Source organism: Mesoplodon bidens, assembly GCF_964165515.1.
Source record: "Mesoplodon bidens genome assembly, chromosome: 5".
NCBI classification, from domain to species: domain Eukaryota; kingdom Metazoa; phylum Chordata; class Mammalia; order Artiodactyla; family Ziphiidae; genus Mesoplodon; species Mesoplodon bidens.
Window position 1 is genome coordinate 129,422,281 of NC_138161.1, and position 24,248 is coordinate 129,446,528.

General features: G+C 39.0%; 3 protein-coding genes across 3 annotated transcripts in view; 2 read left to right on the plus strand and 1 right to left on the minus strand.

The window, feature by feature from the left end:
• The window catches only part of MED12L (mediator complex subunit 12L), a 319,746-nt gene that overhangs the window by 71,891 nt on the left and 223,607 nt on the right, over positions 1-24,248 (minus strand). The window contains exon 17 of the mRNA XM_081234367.1: positions 870-1,017. Coding sequence (XP_081090493.1) covers positions 870-1,017 — 148 coding nt within the window. The remainder of the gene's footprint in view (positions 1-869; positions 1,018-24,248) is intronic.
• Positions 10,816-11,835, plus strand: P2RY12 (purinergic receptor P2Y12; the record flags this gene model as incomplete). Its single annotated transcript, XM_081234369.1, has 1 exon — positions 10,816-11,835. One exon carries the CDS (start codon positions 10,816-10,818, stop codon positions 11,833-11,835), a length of 1,020 nt encoding a protein of 339 aa, XP_081090495.1.
• Positions 18,724-22,291, plus strand: P2RY13 (purinergic receptor P2Y13). The gene is made up of 2 exons (XM_081234371.1): positions 18,724-18,764; positions 19,222-22,291. The coding sequence occupies exon 2, from the start codon at positions 19,237-19,239 to the stop codon at positions 20,236-20,238; it is 1,002 nt and encodes a 333-aa protein (XP_081090497.1). The 5' UTR covers positions 18,724-18,764; positions 19,222-19,236; the 3' UTR covers positions 20,239-22,291.

The following is a 24,248-nucleotide window of genomic DNA, read 5'->3' on the forward strand; positions in this document are numbered from 1 at the left end:
TTTATTTTGTACTGAACAAGAAAGCAGGGTCCCTAGAGATGGTTTATGCCAATGTATAGGAAGCGTGCTGTCTGCACAGGGAAAATCCAAACTTTTTTTCCCCGTTATATTATTTAAGTAACAGAGAGAGAAATACCAGTGGTGGTAGTGGCGTATACATAATGATAGCATACTTTAAGTCCTATGACTGTCTAATAAAATAAACAAACTTTGAAGAGTAATTAGGCAAATGTGAAGTGGATAATTACGAAGTTCCAGTTATGTTATATGGTGACATGGTACAAAGGCATAACTTCACCGTAAGAACTATGTAAAAAGCTTGGTAACAGAGCATTCCAAGTGAAGGCATTATGGAGTAAAGACCCAGTTTTCTTTTTACTTGGAATCATTTGGAGACCTGGGTAGCCTCCACTGCTTACTGCAATTATTCTTCTGAATAATGTAAGAAAAGATCAGCCACTACAATGTCATGATTTTTAATTATCATGTAAATATGAGGACCCAGAGCCAACTATAAGCTTGAAAAAGGATGGAACTGGGGGAATGGACCTCTTCCAGCCTAAGGGTTTTCCAACTCATTCTTCAATACTTTATGTATGACTACTGTGGAAAATTTGGGAAATATGAAAAAAAGAGGGGCAAATAAAATCACCTACATCTATCTATAGAAGGTGTTATTTTCATGCGAGCATTACTATAAATGGAACCAAGGCCTTAAAATTTCAATGTGCTTATTCATATTTCAACGTGACAGTCATTCGGGGGAGGAAACACTCTGCTGACAGTGCCATGTATGAGTTTGATAAAGACTGTGCTGAGGGGACGACAAACGGCAGCACAATGGGGGCAAATGCATTAGGGCTCTTTACCCCCGGTCTCTGTGGTGCTTTTCTTATTTAGGATTTTCAAAATATCTTTGGTAATTTTCTTCAACTGATGCCTGGCTTCTTCACGCTCTTTGCCCACTCCATAAAGAAGGATTGTGCGCTGGTTATACTCATGACTTGAAGATTCATCCTGAAAAACAGAAAATGCATTTTGAAACCCCTGTTTAAAGGGTGGGGTTCATGGACACGATATGCGCTGACCACAGCATCTCCATGCTGGCTCGTGCGGTGGTGGCATCCCGCCCACCTTTCAATTCACCTCAACCTCCACTGGCAACACGCTTGTTTTTCCAGTTTGGAACTTGCTAAAGTAAAAAAAAAAGTGTCAACTGACCTGAAGTCTTAATAGAAGCAGTTGATGTGGGCGTACCTTACAGAGTAAGTTTTGACTCTTGATTGTTTAAAATTTAACATGGTATTAATTTCACATCCTATTACATACTATCTAGTTAAAATTTTTCCTTATGGAAAATGTTATTTCTTAGCAAGCTCAGTTTTCTGCATACATTAAACATCATTAAACATTTTATATTTAGAAAAAAAGAGGATCCTCAAGTACTTTTATTAAAAAAAAAAAGTTCCATTTACTTCCAATATGACTGTGTAAGACACATGTATATTTCTTTCCAAATGGAAAACGACAGACAGCATGGGTCTCATTAGGTGTGAGGAAAATAGCTGGAAATGCAAACACGTTCTGACACCACCTTCCTCTTCTGGACCACCTCCCCACACCTGCCCCACAGACACAGTGAATTCAAGCACTATTTTTCCCACATGGGAGAGGAGATTACTTAGTCACAGCATCACAAAAACATACACACTGCTAAACACATTCTTTAGTCAGAGTTGAATAGTCCAGGATGTGTCCTCTCTTATGCCTGGTTTTGAATTTTTCTATCTAAATTTCTCTCTTGGATCCTATACTCTTCCATTTTCTTAGTGAAATTCCTAGCTCTATGTTTCAGTTCATCTCCTTTTCTTACCATTGGTACATGTTTGCCCAGGCAAGGTACTTACTCTCCCTAACAGTATCTATCCCTAAGGAGCTCACATGAGGAAAGTTTTGTCTCAGGGAAAACAAACTGCACTGTGTGCACGTAAATTAGTAATGGCTGCAAAAAAAGAGCGAAGTCCTTGTGACCTGGAGAACGCCAATGTTCAATTTGGAGTGCTCCACGTGTGTACTCTGCACAAAGTAGCATTTTGCTTCTTTAGCCCTGAAGTAAGAGCCTGTTTCTTCTCAGTTTCTGTCATTCTGTCTTTCTCTCACCTGCTTGCATTCAAGGCACCACTTCTTGCACTGGTTCCTTTTTTATAACATTCTATTAGAAATATACATTTGCATACTCTGCCAATCTATCTTGCTACCATGTCCCCCAATAATTAATGTTTCAGGTTGTTCAAACCAAGTAAGTCTTTTCTAGAAGCTGTTATTTAATACCTTGAGTTCCAAAATCTCCTCCAAAGTCTCAAAAGGCAGACCTAACCACAGGATAAAGTTGACCTAGGTAGTGATTGCTATATCTCAGTGACCTGAGCTACTTTGTCAATCTCCAATTTTTGTTGTTGTTACACAGCATTACTGATATACTTCCTGGTGGGGTGTGTACATATAAGCAAGCCCTATAAAGGGGACAGAAAGGCGATGAGGAAACTGCACAAAACTCAGATGCCAGTCATGTGCCCTGGTGACTGTTTTCAGTTAAGGCACCTGTCAAATGGTTCTAATGTAAACCTGTTGTGTGAGGGCTGATGGAAAGATGTTAGCAACAGCTGTTTATAGAGAACCTACAGCAAGACAAGGTACTAAGAACTCTGAGAAAATGCAAGGACGAATGTTCCCTGATTTAAGGAGTACAGATTCAGTATCACAGAGATAGTATCTACAGAGCTCGAACCCCAAACAGGGATGGGGAGGGAAGGTATCCTGGAAAGATCCATGTGTTCTATGAACACGGGGTACTATGGCTCCATACTGGCCCAATAACAACCCAAGCTCAGGGTGAGAGAGAGCTGTGACTGCCTCCAGGGTGTGTCACTTGCCAACGCCATGGTCCAAGAGAATGAGCCTTTTTGAGCCTCAGATTCTTCCTCTGAAAAATGGTTAACACTACATACCTTATAAGGTTTTGGTGAGAGTGGGGATCTGTCGGTAAAATGCTTAGCGGCATATCAGACACAGCACCCCCTGCTGCCCGTTGATATTACTGCACCTCCACGCCTCCCCTGCAGGCACCCCACAGCCGCGCTGTGCTGCATTGCTCAACAATTCCCAAAGGTGCCGGGCACTTCCTTCCTTTGCTGGTCTCCTCCCGCCACCTGAAATACTCTCAACAGCCTCAACTGCACTTGTGCAAATGCTACGCATGATGACAGCGTCAGGTCCCTCCCTCTGTCAACTCAGTTTAGCGAAAGCCCTCACTGCAGAGGGAGGTGGGGGAGGAGTGACTTTGGAGCATCTATCGCTGTGTAATTCACCTATTTTCTAGGTATCTGTTTAATGTCTGTCTTCCTCACTAGACCATTCACATTTATATTTTCCTTAATGGCACTGACTAGGCACTTAATATTTGTTGAATGCATGAAATAATGAATAAACAAGTGGATTAATAAAGAAACATGTGACTAAAAGAATAGGGCAGGGATGAAGATAAGAAAAGAAAAAAAAAAAAAAAAAAAACTAGTTTAGTAGGAAACTTAACCTGATAACTAAGTGCTTAAAAAACCTGAAGAGGAAAAATGAAAGGCAGAGAGAAGTTTAGACCAAAAGAATCTGTAGGGTGTAAACTAGGTCTTAGTGGTGGGAATAAAAAATAAGAAGCAAAATCAAGAGGTATCTGAGGAAGTTAGGAAAGGATCAGGCATCTGAGTGAAGGTGCATCTCACTGCATTTCAAGACGGACTCACTAGATAAAATTTGTTGGGGTCCAGGTGGGGAGGGGGAAGGGCTGGGAGCTCATGAATTCACCGTTAGGTGAGAGGAATTCAAGGGGTAGGTGGAAATGTATTACAAATGTCTAGTAGGTGGTTTGACGGCAGGTCTAATGCAGAACTGACAGCTTATGGATAAGAGCACTATGTAACTGGAAGGGATTCAAAACCCCCATGTTCTCTTTGGGCAGCGGGTGGGAGGGAAAACAGCTGCGATAGTGAAGAGAATAAATAGACCATCAAATGATGGACACACACTCTCCATAGTTAATAAATAACGGACAAGCCAAGGTCACAAAAGCGAGGGAAGGGTCAGTTAGCAACAGGGGTCATCAACAGTGTTGAATACGGTTAAGAAATCACAATGGATGCTGGCTTCCCTGACTTGTTTCTTTAAAAAAAAACCACACGTGTGAACCTCAAAAGAGAAGTTTCTCTAGAGTAGTAGGGGCAGATGGCAGGAAACAGGAGGTTGAAGTAAGAGCAGATGGTGAAATGGTGACGGTGAGGGAGGTAAACCACACTTACTAGTAGTTGGGTATAAACAGCAATAGCTTGAGAGAAAAGTGATCATTGTACCAGGACAACCAATGACAAACTGGCTTCAAAGCTATGTTTCAAATGAGTCTCCATAATGGAAATCTGGACTGGAGGGCAGATAACTGACAAAGGAGATGGGCAACAGTGACCTCCTGTCTGGATTAACTTCAGAAGACTAGGACATCTTTCTACTTAACCACAGACAAAAAAGAAAATGGGTGAAAAGACAGGGAAATCTGGAGGTGAAGAAGTGAGGAACTTGAATTAGTTGTATTAGTATTAGTTCATTGGCTCTGTTATGTTCAGGGAATTGGGCCAGAAGCAAAGCAAAGTCATGAGGTGAGAGTAAGGAGATGGAATTAAAAAGCAAGAGAAGCCTGCAGTTAGCTGGGCAGGGTGGTGGGGGGAACCACTGGTCAACCTCTATATGGGGCATGAAGACTGTGTTTCTGATAGTTAACAGTTTTTAGGGAAACCGTGAGAGCCATTACTAGTCTTCAAAGAGGAAAGGCAAACACATTTTCAAAGCAACTCTTTTTCAATAGCCTACAAGATTAGTTTACATCAATTTTTTGCACATGTAGAAAATGCACAAATCTTTAAATAGCAACTTATACATGAGAAGAAGGTCAATCTCAGAAAATGGGCCAAATATATCCAAAGGTATCAATGAGTTCTACTTTTTAAACTAGGTATTAAAACACCCTCAAGTTGCATAGTTGTAAAAGATCAGTACCAAAGAATTATTCTCTTGTTGATACCCTGAAGGACACATTTGTGGGGTGGAGAAAGAATCCATAGGAGAGTCCATGGAAGTCTAGCTAACCCCTTTCACGCTAGCCCCCTGTTGTCCTTGGGTTAAACAGGTCACTTCCCCTGTAAACTGAGTTCTGAAAATCCCATCCTCCAGATCAATCACTTTCTTTCTTCAGATAGTATCTCACATTCACACTTAATTGATCTTTTAAAAACTTAGGAGGATGCACATCCAAAAACTCTGGAAGGACTGTTGTACTACAGAAATTAAAAGATGTCTCTTGAGCCAAATGTCCTAAAAAGGGAAAACTTGGAGTTAACTGAAGCCTAATATTAGTCATCTTCATTTCTTTAAAATAAGTGATTAGAGGGCTTCCCCGGTGGCGCAGTGGTTGAGAGTCTGCCTGCCGATGCAGGGGACACGGGTTCGTGCCCCGGTCTGGGAAGATCCCACAGCCACGGAGCGGCTGGGCCCATGAGCCATGGCCGCTGAGCCTGCGCGTCCGGAGCCTGTGCTCCGCAGCGCGAGAGGCCACAACAGTGAGAGGCCCACGTACCGCAAAATAAATAAATAAATAAGTGATTAGAAATGTTGCCAAAACGTGTGTGTGTGTTCACAAGGATGTGATAATGGTGGTGAGATTATTAGAGACGTGTACTCTCCTTTCACCTCCAATCATTATTTCTTTCAGCTGAAGCTTTCAATGTACCATGTTATTCTGTTTAGAATAAAATAAATTCAAATCAATGTTACAGCAGTAATAAGCCTTGGGCTGGTGGGGGGAGATGGGTGTGCACACTGTGGAAAGGCTGTGTGAAAGGAACAAGGAAATCAGCAGCTTCTCAGTATAACTACACCTGACCTGGAGTAACTCTTTCTAATTCAAGAAAATCGGAGACTCCTTTACTTAGATTTGTGAAGGAAAGCTTTGTTCAATAGTAGCTTATAGTCCACAGTGTGGCCAAAATGAGGCCCTTATCCAACAAACTCAGAGCATCCTAGGAGCATAATGGCTGTCAAGCAGTTTAAGGAGATACACTAGTCCTCTAATTTCAAGCAAAACACTCAAGACAAGGACGACAAATAACTGGATCACCAGAGAGAGTATTCTTTTCTTGCTAAATACTGCAATGCCCAAGACTCCTTACTTTTGGAATTTATCTTATATCTAACCTGAATTTGTACACTCTAACAGGTAAAGCCAAGCTAGATGATGTAAGAACTGCCTTAAAGTGCATGTGCTCCATCAAAACCTTCACCAATGTCAAAAGGACTGCATCTCAAAACTGTCAGATATTAGAACTAAAACAGCCTAAGAGCTCATCCAATGGCTTAATTACCTCTCCATCTTTCTGTCCCAACATGGGTTTTCACAAGGACCACGGGGTCCTTCCATTTCAGGGCATGGCCCTCTCTGTTCACAGTAATCCTATTTGAAGCAAATACATATTTTCAGATAAACAGCCTCGATGAAATAAAGAAACCAATTAAACCACTTGCATGTAAAAATTCTAGGGTATATAGAATTACTTCAATTTTCCAGTCATCCTCCACTGAGTACATACTATTAGAAAAGGTTTACAGATAGGTGCGGTTGTGAGTTAAAATCAGAGGAAAGAGAAAGTTAATTTAGATCAAGAACCGGAGCCTTTCATTTACCCCTCAAATCCCTAGTCAGAGCCCTTTAGGAATTTGGAAATATAAATTCTCCATAAAGCAGCATGAATTAGTGTTCCTTTAGTATGGCATATTAACTTGTTGAAAATAGTCATGATGTTTCTTTTTTTTTTTTTTCAAAAGCCTTGTTTCATCCAAAGGTCTTAGAAGCACTTCACAAACATCCTCTAAAGTTGACAATCTGGTGTGAAGGCAAGCATGACTCCTAGCTTCTTAACAGTGTAGCCATTCCATTCATGGCACTGACCTCTTACCGTTGGGCCTCAGTGTAGGGGTGGGGCGTGTAGGGAGGGGTTGTGGAGACAGTGAGATGGGGAAGATTTTTGTACTCAGTGGTCACAGATGCAGGCTCTGGAATCAGGCAGTATGGGTTGAACAGGATCTCTAACTTTGCTGTTCTCCTCCTTAGTTTCCATCATCCAGAGAATAGAAACAAGATGATTATCTACTTCACAGAACAGTTGAGATGATAAAATGAGTTAATTCATGACAACATAAGAAATCAAAAGTTGGCTGTTACTATTCTGAAGTGTGTGTAGCATAAAAGGTTTTTCAAAAAGTATGCAGTCTCTCTAAACCAACAAATAAGTTAATTTTCTAAAAGTGTAGCATCAGGGCTTCCCTGGTGGTGCAGTGGTTGAGAGTCCGCCTGCCGATGCAGGAGACATGGGTTCGTGCCCCGGTCCGGGAGGATCCCACATGGTCCGGGAAGATCCCACATGCCGTGGAGCGGCTGGGCCCGTGAGCCATGGCCACTGAGCCTGCGCGTCCGGAGCCTGTGCTCCGTAACAGGAGAGGCCACAACAGTGAGAGGCCTGCGTACCGCAAAAAGAAAAATAATAAATAAATAAATAAATAAAAGTATAGCATCAAACTGACACCTCTAGATGAATAACAGATAGGGATCATCACGTGACTGACATTTCCAACTGAAATTACCCAAATTCATAGCTTGATTTCAAATCCATAATGCCAACAAAATTCTCAGGTAGTTTAAATCAGTGGTCTTCAACCCTGAGTGTGTATGAGCATCACTTGGAAGGCTCATGAAACTACAGGTGAGGGGTGCATTCCTGAGTTTCTGATCCACTGGGGCTAGGTTGGTGCCCAAGAAAGTGCATTTCTCCTGATTCCCCAGGTGACGCTGAGCTGCTGTTCTGTACTTTAAAAACCATCCTTGAAGATTATCTAACCTACACAGAGACAGACACACTCAAAACTCAGAAGAAAGAAATAACCAAAACATATGTTCACAGCAAAGACACCTACCCAAGTGGATCTGCTGGTAACAGAAGGACACTACAGTTTGAAATATTGTACGAGTGTGTACACATGCGTGAGTGCCCACAATATTTACATAAAGGTAATAGTGATACCACAGCCCCTTCATTTAATGATATATTTCCCCCAAAAAACAAAAGCAAAGTCAAAAGAAAAGTAATAATAATTTGTTTATATTTAAATTCTACTCAAGAAAAGCATGAAAGACAGTATATAATAAGCCTGGCAATGGATACAACTGTTTCTCTTTCTTGATGTAATTTTAGAATCTTAAAATTTATAATGGGGGGAAACTGTGTCGCCTACAAAGAGATGCTCAAACACAGATTTAAAATAATGACATTATTAACCAGGAAAAAACCAAAGAGCAAGAAACCTAACATCCCTAAGGCGCACACATTACGAGTTAAAATGTGATTACTTATTAAAAGGCAATATATCACCCAGTGTTGAGCACATATGTTTCCAGGTAAATAAACATCTGAGAAAGCAAGTTTGCAACCTTCTCCAGGAAGCAGACATTGATAGGCTTGATCTCCACTTGGATTTATCATTTTCATGGGAAATAACCCAAAGAACTCACAAAGCATCAATTCTATGGCAGGTTGCAGTAAAAAACCACAAGATTTTAAATTGCTTTTTAAAAGATGACTTCTCACCTCCCTGCCCCATATTTCCCAAGGAAATAAAAGCAGAAGTCCTAAAAGCAGCCAGACGGAAACACAGCGTCTGCATAGCTTTGAGTCCACGGTGTCTGAAGGTAATTTCTGATTGTGAAGTCCTCTTCCTTTCTCCCTCTATTTCTCTCCAGAACACTCAAGACCTTACTGATGAAAGCTCAGAAGATTGTCTATCATAAAGAGTGTAAACAGCTAAACTAAGACATTAAAAGGAAAATAACCAGATGCCACTCTGCAGGTTTTATTAACTACCACATACTGGATACATTCAAATCCTTCAGAATCAACAGAGTAACCAGGTAACTTTATCTCTAGAAGTATTTGACAAGTATATGTATTTGCACTATGATGTGTGTGTAAATTTTTTCAAGTTTTCTTAAAGTTGGAAAACTTTAATAGCAATATAAATGCAGGTTACTTATATGGAATATAAATTAAAATACAAGCTGCATTAATGATGTTAGAGATAACCATTAACTTCTTCACTAAAAAAAAAAAAATTTATACAGAACATGGAAATAAAATTCAAATGGTCTTACTTATTTTTACCTTGAGTGTAAAATGAAATTTAATATAGATAGAGGGAGCCGAAATTCTCAATACCAAGAATACTTATTAAATAAGTTACAGTCTATGCAAAATGAGCATTCCCAAAGTAGAATTTCCAAAACCATCAGGGCATAAACAAAGGCAAATAGCAGTAGCAAGGAAGGTTAAGTCAGTGATCTTGTGTCAAATACTAGGGTTTATTTAGGTTTTGTTTGTTTGTTTGTTTAAGTTAAACAGATGAGGAGGTATTGAAAATTGAAGCCATATTGTGACATGAATCTTAACTTGTTCTACTTTCAGTAATTAAAGGATGGAAAAAAGAATTCCACTGACATTTGGGAGAACTTAGTGCTTCCTTTGTTATATTTCAATCTTTTAAATGGAAGCATTTTTTTTAATTTAGACATTTGTACTTTAACATTACCGTGTCTTATATTTAGGAATAATATTTTATATAGAATCAATTCCATTTGTTTTTGATGAATTAAAATTTTACAAATTTCATTTTAAATTTCAAAACTTAGATGCCAAATAATGTATTCAAGTCAAGTGTTAATTTCCTTTATAGCTGCCTGTTGTGGTATAACAACCTACGGAACCAGACAAGGACATGATTTTGGTATTTTATTTTAATTACCATTATATACACTCTATAAATCTAGAAAGTATGCCCAGGCTGTTCTGAGGAATGCCATCTGATGACTACATACAGAAGCCATTTCCTTATTTTTTTAGCATTTAAAAATTTGCACTGAATGATATTCAAGAAAACGTATGTAAAACCTTAAAATTTACTGAGCAAAGTTGGAAAAGAGATACACATGGGTTAAAATATTTGGAGCTAAAGAATAGTCTCTATGAGGCTGATTTTCGAATGGATGACTGAGCAATACAGAAGCAGAAATACCTTCCAATTATAAAAGAAAAAAAATGTTTTCTGCTTTTTATTTATTTAACAATAATTTTTCCACAAGTGATGTTATACACATTTCTTTTCACTTTTTACTTTAAAAATTCTACTCAGCAATTATCAGTCATTTCTCCTTAGAACCCTTTGAAGGTACTAGAGGAAATGAAGTCCAGGAACAGGATGGTGTAGGAAAAGTGACTGTGAATAGAAACAAAAAAGTTAGAAGGCGTGGAAATGAAGCTGCAGACGAATAAAGCACAGCCCGAATATTTCTCTTCTAGTTTTTATGTAGGTGCACTTTTGCCTAAGATCAAAAATGTCCTACAAGAGGCAAACACTCAAAAAATAAGAAACACAAAGTAGCCATGCCTTCACACAATGTTCTTCAGGCTATTTTATTTTGCTACAGATAAAATATTTGTCACCATGAAATATTTTGAGATTTAATTTTCTGTGTTCTTACTGTCCCAGTGAGGCTCAGACACCTCACTTTTTGTCCAAAAATGTTACCCACAGAGATGAGAGTGAAATCGAGTACCTGGGACTGATAATAACCATCCCCTCTGTCCCCCTCTAGGTAGCAAAGAAGAAACACAAGCCATGGACAACCTCACCACTGCGGCTGGGAATGGCAGCCTGTGCACCAGAGATTACAAAATCACCCAGGTCCTCTTCCCGCTCTTCTATACCGTGCTGTTTTTCGTTGGACTCATCACAAACAGCCTGGCAATGAGGATTTTCTTTCAAATCCACAGTAAATCCAACTTTATTATTTTCCTTAAGAACACAGTCATTTCTGATCTTCTCATGATTCTGACTTTTCCATTCAAAATCCTCAGCGATGCCAAACTGGGAACAGGACCGCTGAGAGCCTTCGTGTGCCAAGTGACCTCCGTTGTATTTTACTTCACGATGTACATCAGTATTTCATTTCTAGGACTGATAACTATCGATCGCTACCAGAAGACCACCAGGCCATTTAAAACATCCAACCCCAACAATCTCTTGGGGGCTAAGATTCTCTCTGTCATCATCTGGGCGTTCATGTTCTTACTTTCCTTGCCTAACATGATTCTGACCAACAGGAGGCCGAGTGACAAGAATGTGAAGAAATGCTCATTCCTGAAATCAGAGTTTGGTCTGGTCTGGCATGAAATAGTCAACTACATCTGTCAAGTCATTTTCTGGATTAATTTTCTAATTGTCATTGTATGCTACACGCTCATTACAAAAGAACTGTACAAGTCATACGTGAGAACCAGGGGCGTCGGCAGAGTCCCCAAGAAAAAGGTAAACATCAAAGTTTTCATTATCATTGCTGTGTTTTTTATTTGTTTCGTTCCTTTCCATTTTGCCCGAATTCCCTACACCCTGAGTCAAACCCGGGACGTCTTTGACTGCTCCGCTGAGAATACTCTGTTCTACGTCAAAGAAAGCACTCTCTGGTTAACTTCCTTAAACGCGTGCCTGGATCCATTCATCTACTTTTTCCTTTGCAAATCCTTCAAAAATTCCTTGATGAGCATGCTGAGATGCTCCAATTCGGCATCATCTCCATCCCATAAAAACAGGAAAAAAGGACAGGGTGGTGGTGACCCAAGTGAAGAGACCCCAATGTAAACAAACTGAGGTAATACTTAAGTCTATTAGTGTTTGGAGCTCCTAATAGGCAAGCACTAGGTGAAAATATTAATACTGACTAAGAAGTAGCTGAGTTAGTAACGATAACTCTTGAAACGGGTCACAGAAGGTGACACAAGCAATTTTCGTTTACTTGTCCGGTACTGAAAGCAATCTTAAAATGCAGGAAAGTAACTGAACATGGAGCTGTGTAGCAAAACAAACTGCACCCACTCACCATGCCACCTGCAAAACTACACAGAAGTCAGACGTGTAGAGTTTTGGCAAAATGGGTAACCATATAATAACATTTCCGGTAATTTTAAAAATATATTACTGATCACAATGCTACTGTCAACTTATTATAATCAACTAAGAATGATAAATCTGATAAAATCTTCTGACCAAATATTATACTTATATACTTACATATGTATATATACTTACATGTACTTACATATGTATATATATCCCAGTCCCTTAACCAAATGCTGACCTATTGTGATACTCATAAGTAACTGGGACATGCAAAGAACAGTAACTACTAACTTTTAATTATAAGCAAAAACTTAAGGGATTTAAACTAATTGAAATGGTAATTGATGAGACTAAATTTTTTTTCATTAAGAAGATAGAAGTTTTAAAACTACCTTCTCAAGAAAAAGAGCAAAAATAGCACAGTTATTAAAATAGTTGCCTTATGACATTCTAATACCAAAAACTTATGAATATATCCTTAACACCAGAGAAACCAGTTTGCTACTACTTTGACAACTTTAGTAAATACAATACCATCATCAATACTTATCATTATTAACTAGCTTCTAGAAACTGCCTGCGATTTGGGTTAATGAACATTTCCCTAATGAGAAAAACAAGTTAAATATGATTAGGCAGTTGAACAGTATAACTATTAGCAGGAAAGTGATGAAAATGTCTGGGATTACCTGTTTGTGTAGATAATAAAAAATTTACATTAAACTCTAAAACATACTTTGTGGGGATTTCTTTGTTCAAAGATAATAGATGCTATGACTCATCTTTCATATACGCCTACATCAAACAAACCCCTTTAAGAAAAGATAGCTGCCAACACAATCCGTTTTATTACACACTATTGGGCAAAATCTCTTCTGAAGGTAACACTTCACATCAGTTACTTCATATGTAAATGAAAAAATAGGTCAAACTTATAATGTAGTCTGATTCCCCACAAGCCATATTATTTTTTATTATAAAAAAAAATACCTAACACACTTGGAAGTGGACAGGATTTATCTCAATTATTTAGGATCCTCAGAGGTGATTCCCAAATACAAGGCATAGAAACCAATATCTAAATATAATGTGAGAAGAAATAAAAATGGTGAGTTGTGGGCTTCCCTGGTGGCGCAGTGGTTGAGAGTCCGCCTGCCGATGCAGGGGACACGGGTTCGTGCCCCGGTCCGGGAAGATCCCACATGCCGTGGAGCGGCTGGGCCCGTGAGCCATGGCCGCTGAGCCTGCGCGTCCGGAGCCTGTGCTCCGCAATGCGAGAGGCCACAACAGTGAGAGGCCCGCGTACCAAAAAAAAAAAAAAATGGTGAGTTGTAGTAAAAGGAAGTTCACTGAACTCCAATAGTAATCTATTTTATTCTGCTGAGTTAAATTTCAGTACACAGTTGAACTCATTTAACTCTCTAGATGGTATCTATTCTTGAGCAGCCACATTTCCTTCTCTGGCACTTCTGCAAGCAAGCACTGGATGTCAGTGGAGATGCACATAGAGGCATGCATCAAAAAAGACGCATATTCGACCTACTGCTGGGGCAAAGGCAGTAGCCATTTCTGCCAGGTAAACCAATGCAATTCACTCTAATGTCATATGAGTAAGCACATTCTGTAAGAATACCAGGATATTTGAGCTGGAAGAGAAACTAAGGATCAACTAACCTGACCATCTTACTTTGTATATGGGAAAAGTGAAGGACAGATTTACTCCTCAGTCCAGTCAAGTCAGGGGCAGAGAGTGGATGAAAGCTGGCCACCTCACGGTGCCAGGATCACATGAGGTGTCGGGAGACTACAGGATGGGCAGAGATTTCCTGAATAATCTTTCATTTTGGATTAAACTCACTCACTGAGATGACGATTTCCACAAGAGAAAGAAAAAATTAAAAAAACAGAAAAGCTAATGGTATTACAATAGTTTTGTGGGGGGGAAAAATTGTAAAATGTTTGGAATTATCTGTGTTTTTATATATAACATGAAAAATTTACATTAAACTCTAAATCACACTTTGTTGATACTTCTATATCAAACATCAAACTGATCCCATTCAAGACAGACTGAGAGATCAGTATTTATGGAGCACTCATGATACACAGAAAATGTCACTATCTCTAGCTTTAATAATTTTAATATACACAATACATGTCACATTTCACAATAACTTCGAGAGACAGAAAGAGAGAGGGAGAGAGGGAGAGAGCGAGAGAGGGAGAGAGGGAGAGAGGGAGATGCCAAATTTTGTAGACTCAGGTTCAGAAGATGAGACAAACAAAATGTAGTCTTGCCCATAGCCTTAGTGGCTAACAAGTCCTAAGGATGCTGGTTATTGGAAGTTTCTCTCAGTGGTTTCTTATATAAACAGTCTAAGGCAGATGTGACAAACTCTAGCCTACAAGCCAAATCTACCCTAGCACCTGTTTTGTACAGCCTGTGACTTAAGAATGGTTTTTACATTTTCAAATGTTTGCAGGAGGAAAATCAGGAGGAAGAATAAAACTTTACGCTGCATTAAAGTATGAAATTCAAGTTTTTGTGTCCATAAGGTTTTATTAGCACACAAGCCACACCCACTCAGGTTTTATCTATGACTGGTTTCCTGCTACAACAACAGGGTTGAATAGTTGTGACAGACTGCAGGGTCACAAAACCTAAATATTTACTAACTGGCTATTTAGAAGATTGACAACCCCTGGACTAGAACTCTAAAAACAGGGAGAAAGGCCCTATGTAGAGAAAGAACCCCCTCTTCATGCATGCATCTCGATGTTTCAGCAGTTTTGCACTGAAAACACCTACAGGTTCCTACGGCTGACCTAGATGATCTGGTAACACCCAAAGTGGGAACTGGGATTACAATGAGGCTGGTGGGAACTAAACATATGCAAGTATACTTGCAAGGCAATAAGTGAGAAACAGCCTGACTTTTTTTTAGAAAATGGGAAAAGGGCAAGAAAAAAATCAATTTCCAGGAGAAATACAAAGAGGCAATGAAAATATGAAAAGATATATATCCTCATTAATAAATAAATTTATATTTACATGACATGGCTTTTTTCACCTGTAAGTTTAGAACTGATTTAAAAGATTTTTAGTAATAATGCTGGATAATCCTACTTGGTGAGACTATAAATGGGTACAGTCTTCCTGGAAAGCTTTTTGAAAATATCATTTAACATTGCAATGCATAGCTTTTGATCCAGTAATCCCACTTCTAGGAAACTTCCTATAAATATTGGAACAAAATACAAAAATACATGGAGAGGTATTTGCTCTACAGCATGTTTTCATTAGGGGAAAAATGGGGAAAAAAAGAAACTAAACGTCCATCAGTAACAGCTTAACTAAACTATGGTACCTTTATATAGTGTAACAAACAAACAAAAAAAACTTGTTAGCAAATCTTCATGTACTAACATGGAATGAAAGAAACAAAGATCTAATATGTCAATACATAAATATATATATTTGCACACACACTGGTATGTATATGTAAAGGGAATTAACTTTCACTTTCTACTATATATGTCTATATTTGAATTCTTTAAACTGGTTTTCCTTTTATAATAAAATTATGAAACTGGATATTAATATATGTGTTTCAGATAATAGTGTGAATTTATTGCCTGTTTCCAGTTATATGTAGAGATTTTCTAACATTAAATTTATTTATACACAGATCACTACAGTTAATGTTAAACTGCATAATTTATTTTAGATTATTACCACCGTGGGTTAATTCACTGTGGGATTTTAAACACTTTCATATAATCTGAGAAAGTACCATGGTATCCTTTGAGGGGAAGTAAAAGGCTCTTCTATGAGTACAGGAGTTCCCACTTTGACTTTCATTCCAAATGAAAGCAAATACTTCCACACCTTTTCAATTGTCATTTATATGGTAGTGGTTACATCAACATGAACATTATACTGTTGACTCTGATCCAAAAGACAATCCCTAAGGAGACAGCAAATGCAAAAAGTAGTTTATTCCCATTTGGCAGGCTTCTAATTTCTATGACTTCTCCTTACATATTTGATTCTCTCCTGATCCTACTGCTATGAACCAATTTATGTTTTCAATCTGGCACCTCACTTTGAGACTAAGAGTCTCACAAGTCCCTGAAACTTTATAGTGGATTGTATCTCCTCACTCATCAATCAGTAATACCCAGCTCAAAAACTCCAGAATTTGGTAAACAATTCCACATTCACCTTGTCTCTGGCTTCTGGAAGACAGGAGAGAGAGAGGCTGGTTCCAAGCGGGGGCTCTGAAACCAGACCATGAGGGTTTACAGTGGGCTTTGGTTGCAGGACTTTGGGCAAACTGCTTAACGTCTGCACCTCCATTTTCTCATCTGTAAAATGGGACGGATCTCTGAGACTGCTGTAAGAATTAAATAAGACCAGATAATCACTTAGAAAGTATAGCTAGTGTGATTTAATTGGTTTTGACCAAATTCCCTTTGAGCTTGATAGGACTTTAAATGTTTAGTTTAGGAGCTTGCCAAATCGGAATAATTTCTAGGACCCTTCATCCGTTATCTTCTGTCTTTTGTGCACTATCCCCACAGGTGCACACGGTATTCCATTTTTCTTTTAATTTCATTTAATAAGAAACTTACTAACACGTACCATTTGACGGACATTATTCAAAGCACCTGGCAAACGTTCACTCATTTTATCCCCTTAACAACCCTATAAAGCAAATACTATTACTTATTTTCATTGTTAAAAGGGGGCACTGGTTTCACAGACAGCATAAGTAACTTGACCAAAGTCACAAGTAAAGGTGGAATAAGGAAATGAACCCAGGCCCTCTGGCTCCTGAGGCAGTGCTCCTGTCCCATCACAGCCTCTAAGATATGGCAACAAGGGTGAAGCACCCTCCCTCAGGGGGTACCAGCACCACTGTGAACTAAGAGACTGTTGGCTAATACGTTTGAAGCACATGGACATAAAGGAGTGAGTGATTTGTTGGATACTTACTACAGTCAAACATTTTGAAACCTACTACATTTGAGAAGATACTTCTGTAACTCTAGAAATGCCACTGTAAATTAGTTCCTCTTCTTAGATTTCCCACATTTCGGCATTTTGAAATTTGACCAAAAAGTGATTTCCAGTTTTCATATTATGAAACTATCTTGTACAGCATTTCCCTTGTTGAAATTGAAACCATTCCAAACCTGCATCTAAATAATGGATTTGGAGCCATCAGGAAATTTATACTTAATTGACATAGGCCTAATTCCTCTACTTCAATTTTTTTAAGTTTGCTTTTATTCTCTACTGAAGCAAATAAAAGGATACATGTTTAAATTATGTTCCGTTACATTATTACAATCCAGAATCTGTATTTTCCAAGAATCAATTTATTTGAATCGAACACCAATTTTTCAGACTGTGCCACCACACTGGGTAGTTCCAACCAAAATTATCAGGCATCCTATTCCCTCATAAAAATGTCCGGTGGGATATGTAATTTCATTCTCAGAATTCCAAGCTAAGTCACCCAAAATGCTCGATCAAGCCAACGCGACAGTCTGGTCCAATTCTGTGGCAAAACTCATAGAAAGAAATATGAAGTGAAACTCACCATGGAGAACTCCACATTCCCTCATAGGATCTTCTGATTTCTTCTTTCCCTTTACCTATCTGGCGAGCAAACATTTCTTCACAGACAACAGCTTTCTCTATACAAAAGCAGCAATTACATACTTCCAAAAATTTTATAGAACTCGACCCAAGGTTGACTGATGAAATTCCTGAAGTTTTCAGCACTTTGCATACAATCACAAATACAGAAAGACTTCCAAAAATGGCTTTCTAATAAGTGAAATAGTATATCTCCATTTAAATCTGCAATTCGCTCACCAGAGCAGTGAGTGGCTAACGTTTTTTTCACGCTTCATATATAGTCAGCACTATTCTAGGCACTCATCTCAGCCTCTCAACACTGAGGTATGTACTATTATTAAACCCATTATACAGATGGGGAAAATGAGGCACAGAGCTACTAAATCATTTGTCTATTACCTACTACTCAGTAATTGGTGAATCTGGAATTCTAACCCGCCAAAATTTGGGTCTTATAGCCCTTAACTCTTAGACAATACATCCTTTTATCTCTCAGAGATTGAAAGACCAAAAGACTACGATACATGTCTACAGAAATAATCAGGTCATACCTAATGAACACCCATTTCTGAAAAAAGCAGGCTACAAGGACGCAGATGACGATGCTGTCTGATTTTAGAGTCAACTCGTATTCTCCTACAATTTGGGGCTGTTTTCTTTACATTTCTCCCTATTATTATATACAAAAGGCACTAAAAATTCCATTGAACATGTAGAGAAGATAAACTGCAGGAAAGTTATTATATGAGAAAATATAAAAACAACTGCAACTAAACTGACTTACTCAAACCAGAGTAGATTAACAGTATACAAGTTTAAAATGAGAGAGCTTCCTTATTAGAAAATCCCCCAAAGGTTTGCATATGAAGAGGTTCTAATGGATCACACTGCACACGTGAAAATGAGGAAGGAAACTGGGTATAAGAAAGCAGAACGACATTCGCTTCACATGCCCTTCATGGGCTGAACTAATGACTGCCTCGATCGGAAGACACTGAGCTGAGTATCCTCCCAAACAAAGGTGACTTTCAACTGTTATTATGAGTGGCTTGCTTATAAATGATGGAATATGTTCAAGGGGGAAAAAAATGCTTTAAGGTTAACATTCTACAAACCTTAGATTATGAGCCTAGGAAATTACATAATGTACAGCAATCTGACATGAATAACTTTACCTCTTAGCCAGCTTTGTTTTACTGCCATGCCAAAAGTCGAACTTGTGAATGGGGTAGAACCGGTTATTTAGATTTCATAAGGGTGTGAAAGTAATGGTACTGTTACAAGTACCAAAAAGGTACTATGTGCTTTAAAAATTCTGGCCAGAAACAACATGTGACTTCTCAAATGATCTATTAAATGGGATGAATACGTGTAAGGTGCTACTATGCTGCAAACCTAAAGTCTGCTTTTAACAAGTAGTGTTTTGAAATCATGAAATGCTTCTTGTTTTACTGTGTGTGTATGTTTATGTGTAACAGCTGACATTGGAAACCATGAACGACACAGTGATGAGGGGCTTCAACGGGTCTGAGAGGTGCCCCAGGGACCTGCAGGCAGCACACCTGGTGTTCCCAGCCATCTACACTGTGGTTTTCTTCATGGGCGCCCTGCTGAACACTTTGGCACTGTGGGTGTTCATTCACATCCCCAGCTCCTCCACCTTCGTTGTCTACCTCAAAAATACTTTGGTGGCCGACTTAATAATGACGCTCATGCTTCCGTTTAAAATCCTCTCAGACGCACGCCTTGGACCCTGGCAGCTCAGAGCCTTTGTGTGTCGTTTCTCTGCCGTCATCTTTTACGAGACCATGTACGTGGGCATCACACTGCTGGGGCTCATAGCCTTTGACAGGTTCCTCAAGATCATCAGACCTTTTGGAAAATTTTTCGTACAAAAACCTGCTTTTGCAAAAGTGGTCTCAACCCTCATCTGGCTCTTTTTGTTCGTCCTCTCCCTGCCAAATATGATCTTAAGCAACAAGGAAGCAACGCCGTCATCTGTGAAAAAGTGTGCCTCCTTAAAGGGTCCTCTTGGGCTGAAATGGCATGAAGTGGTGAACTACATTTCCCAGTTCATTTTCTGGACTGTTTTTGTCCTAATGCTTCTATTCTACATGGTGATTGCAAAAAAGGTATACAATTCTTATAGAAAGTCCAAGAGTAAGGGCAGCAAAAACAGCAAAAGGCTAGAAGGTAAAGTATTTGTTGTCGTGGCTGTCTTCTTTGTGTGTTTCGCTCCATTTCATTTCGCCAGAGTCCCATATACTCACAGTCAAACCAACCGTAAGACTGACTGTCGATTGCAAAATCAACTGTTTCTAGCTAAAGAAACAACCCTTTTTTTGGCAGCAACTAACATTTGCATGGATCCCTTAATATATATATTCTTATGTAAAAAATTCACAGAGAGGCTACCATGTATGAAAGGGAGAAAGATTGCAGCATCCACCCAGGAAAATCATACGAGTCAGTCAGACAATATAACCCTAAGCTGATAACTTTATCATGGTTAACGACTGACTGACAAGACTTCAAAAGACAATTTACTTGGAAATCAAATGTAAGCAGTGAAAGAAAAGATAGCTTCGAGCAAATGCTTTCTTACATTTTACTATCCTCGCGTACAGAAAGGATTATATAAATTTTAATTCCACGTAGATCTATTCATAAGCTGAAATGAAGTATCCGTAAGAGAATGCAACAGGAAGCAAACAGCCGCTAGAAGTCACCTTTTCAAGAGCGTTCACTTACACTCTGGAAAAGATTTACCATGGGGAAATGTATATTCCTAAAAATACATATTTTCGAATTATAAAAAATATATTCCCCCACTCTAAAACACCTCACATTCTTCTGCACATGTAATTCAAACAACGCTACTGCTTTTGTATCCCACCTGCTGATTTAAAAAGAAAAAAACCCAAAAAACCCACCTTGCGAGTCCTTTGGTGAAAACTGAGGCTAGAGGTTGAAAGGGGTGCTAGATGTAACGCGTCTGGGGAATAGGTCAGAAAGCCCAGATACCTGATGAAGGCGCTTCTTCTTACAGTTACAAATAGCCTCTTCCCCAGTATGCAGCTACACCATAGGAGGCACAAGCAGTATTACTAAGCCACATAAAACACTGTACCGTAATACTTTGCTTACATCCTGAGTGTGTACAAATTCAAGGGCGAGAATACTGTATTCTTATTCTTTGGAATCCCCCCTCTGCCCAGCAAATACTCTAACGGTGGTTGACTATTCCACCTACTCAGCAAAGCCTTCCTGGGCCAGCACTTCCATGCTCCTTCCTCATGTCTCTGGTTGAAAATAATTACCTCTCCCACTGTTTGGGTATGTGTTATGGCCCTCAATGCCGAGTTCCTTTTACTAGCTTGCTGTATTCTCTTTTTTTTTTTAATAGATTTATTTATTTATCTTTGGCTGCATTGGGTCTTCGTTGCTGCGAGCGGGCTTTCTCTAGTTGCGGTGAGCAGGGGCTACTCTTCGTTGTGGTGTGGGGGCTTCTCACTGCGGTGGCGTCTCTTGTTGCGGAGCACGGGCTCTAGGCACGTGGGCTTCAGTAGTTGTGGCTCACGGGCTCAGTAGTTGTGGCCCGCGGGCTCTAGAGCGCAGGCTCAGAAGTTGCGGTGCGTGGGCTTAGTTGCTCCGTGGCATGTGGGATCTTCCCAGACCAGGTCTTGAACCCATGTCCCCTGCATTGGCAGGCAGATCCTTATCCACTGTGCCACCAGGGAAGTCCCTAGCTTGGTGTATTCTTGACTGCATCCCCCAAAGATGGTTAGGATTTTTTAAGAAAGACAACATATTTTGAAGACAGAAAATATGTCATGTTTTCTTGGTATCTCCCACAATACTTCCCACAGAGGATAAATTACAAATGTTTTAAATAGAATATGTCATCGTTATGCCATTCTTGGTACATATATAGATAGAACTGCTGACCCACGATCAGTAACATCTATACTGGGAAATTTTTAGAGGATGGCGACCTACTTGTATTTATTTACCTCCATGTTTTCCTGAATCCCTCTGTGGTTCAAAAAAGAGCTGCTAAAGTATGGTTATCTGGGATTGTAGATGCTGATTTGCACCTTCTAGATAAAATGTACAAAGGAGCAGTCATGCTCTGTAGATGTGCCACTAGTTCCAATACAACCATCAGGCTGTGAACCCCAGGCCTCTTTCCATGGCCTCAAAGGCCCTGAAGGCCCTGGAACTTGCCCACCTTTCTGGGCTTTTTTCCTAAGCATTCTTCCATCCTTGGAAATTCACACTCTCATATAAGTTTATAATTATCAGAAAATGCTATGCTCCTTTTTTGCCCCCATGTCATTGCACTTGTAAATTTCCCTCTGACTCACCAAGAAAACTCTTATCCATCTGTGGAACCCTACGTTGCCATCACTTAAACCATGAAATCTCATCTGGCTACATTCCCACCACCGCCGCAAACCCAGTCACTCCATCATCTGTATACTGTCATACCTCAATTATTATAATGATCACACCGCTTTGTAATTACTGGCTCATACACGCATCTACTCTTTTAATACCCTATGTGTACTTTTGAGAGCAGAGATTGTGTCTCATTGTGCAATCAATAAATATTTGATAAAATACCAAACTGGCTTTATTTCTACATACTAGAAAAGCAAAAGGGAAGCCCATTTTCACTGATGTTTTCCTTATCAAATGATAATATAAACTTCTTGAAAGCTCAAGCTCTTTTTAGTTGGTCTCCTATGCATGTACACAGGGGCCTGGGAAGTGCGGGTGCTCTTGGGTTCACTAGTGAATGACCGGGAAGGAAGCAGGATTACTAAACAGTACACGTATAGCTTGGGGGCTAACGTCTATCATCATTTCAGTTTTAAAGCTATTGACAAAATGCTTTAGCTATGTATTGTTGGTTTTGGTTAAGTAAAATTTGTAACTGTAGCATATTACCATCACCAAAACTCTTAGAAAGTACTTTGACATCTGATTTTCATTTGCTAAAATAAAAGAATTAAGTCATAATAACTATTAGACATGTCACTAAATCCATGTTACCTTTACTGAGTACATTATACAATCACGAGCAGACTCTAATAATGTATTATAAGTAACTGCATCTAAGCCACATTTCAAACTATGCTTGGGAATATAATCCATGTATTTCAGCTCTAATAATATTTTCAAAATACACTGAATGGATATAGATAATGAATATAATTTTTTAGAAAGATCTTTCAAGATAAAATTTCAATAGGAAATGTGTCCACCATAAATGCAAATATTTCATTCCATTATAATAATATTACAGTCAAAAGCAGAGTTCCTGACATGTAGAATGAAGTAATCTACCAAAAACTTAGAGAAGAGTCAGCTTAAAATCACATTCACAAAATGAAAAGCAACTATTTGAGGAGAGCTTCCCAGACTAGCAATCACAAATACTAAAATCTAGAATACTTACAGAAAGGGGAACTATACCATAGCCATTAATGAGACATAGAAGAGAGGAAAAAGGGGAAAAAAAACATTAGTAGCTTTGATATAGTCTGTAAGCTCAGAGCACAATGAAGGGCTTCTGTCAAAAGCTAAACTGTCATCATTTTTATTGGATAAGGCCTTCCAAATACCCCTGATGCAGGGGAAGTGAGAGAGGATATTGTCCCATGCAGAATTCATCTTCAGAAACCAAGAGAAATTACTGTAAAAGGGGAAGGAATTCTGCCCGTCTTTTGATTGGGTTGTTTGCTGTGATGGTATTAAGCTGCATGAGCTGTTTATAAATTTTGGAGATTAATCCCTTGTCAGTCACATCATTTGCAAATATTTTCTCCCAATCTGTGGGTTGTCTTTTCATTTTGTTTACGATTTCCTTTGTTGTGCAAAAGCTTTTGAGTTTAATTAGGTCCCATTTGTTTATTTTTGTTTTTATTTCCATTACTCTGGGAGACGGATCAAAAAACATTGCTGCGATTTATGTCAGAGAGTGTTCTGCCTAGGTTTTCCTCTAAGAGTTTTATAGTGTCCGGGTCTCACATTTAGGTCTTTAATCCTCTTTGAGCTTATTTTTGTGTATGGTATTAGAGACTGTTCTAGTTTCATTCTGTTACATGTAGCTGTCCAGTTTTCCCAGCACCATTTATTGAAGAGACTGTCTTTCCCCCATTGTATAGTCTTGCCTCCTTTGTCATAGATTAATTGACCACAGGTGCATGGGTTTACTTCTGGGCTTTCTATCCTGTTCCATTGATGTATATTTTTATGTTCTGTGCCAGTACCATTACTGTTTTGATGACTGTAGCTTTGTAGCATAGTCTGAAGTCAGGGAGCCTGATTCCTCCAGCTCCTTTTTTCTTTCTCAAGATTCCTTTCGCTATTTGGGGTCTTTTGTGGCTCCATACAAATCTTAAGATTTTTTTATTCTAGTTCTGTGAAAAATGCCTTTGGTAATTTGATAGGGATTGCACTGAATCAGATTGCCTTGGGTAGTACAGTTATTTTGACA

Coding starts and splice junctions, on each gene's coding strand:
- P2RY13 (XM_081234371.1), top strand. CDS start 19,237: ATGAACGACACAGTGATGAGGGGCTTCAACGGGTCTGAGAGGTGCCCC.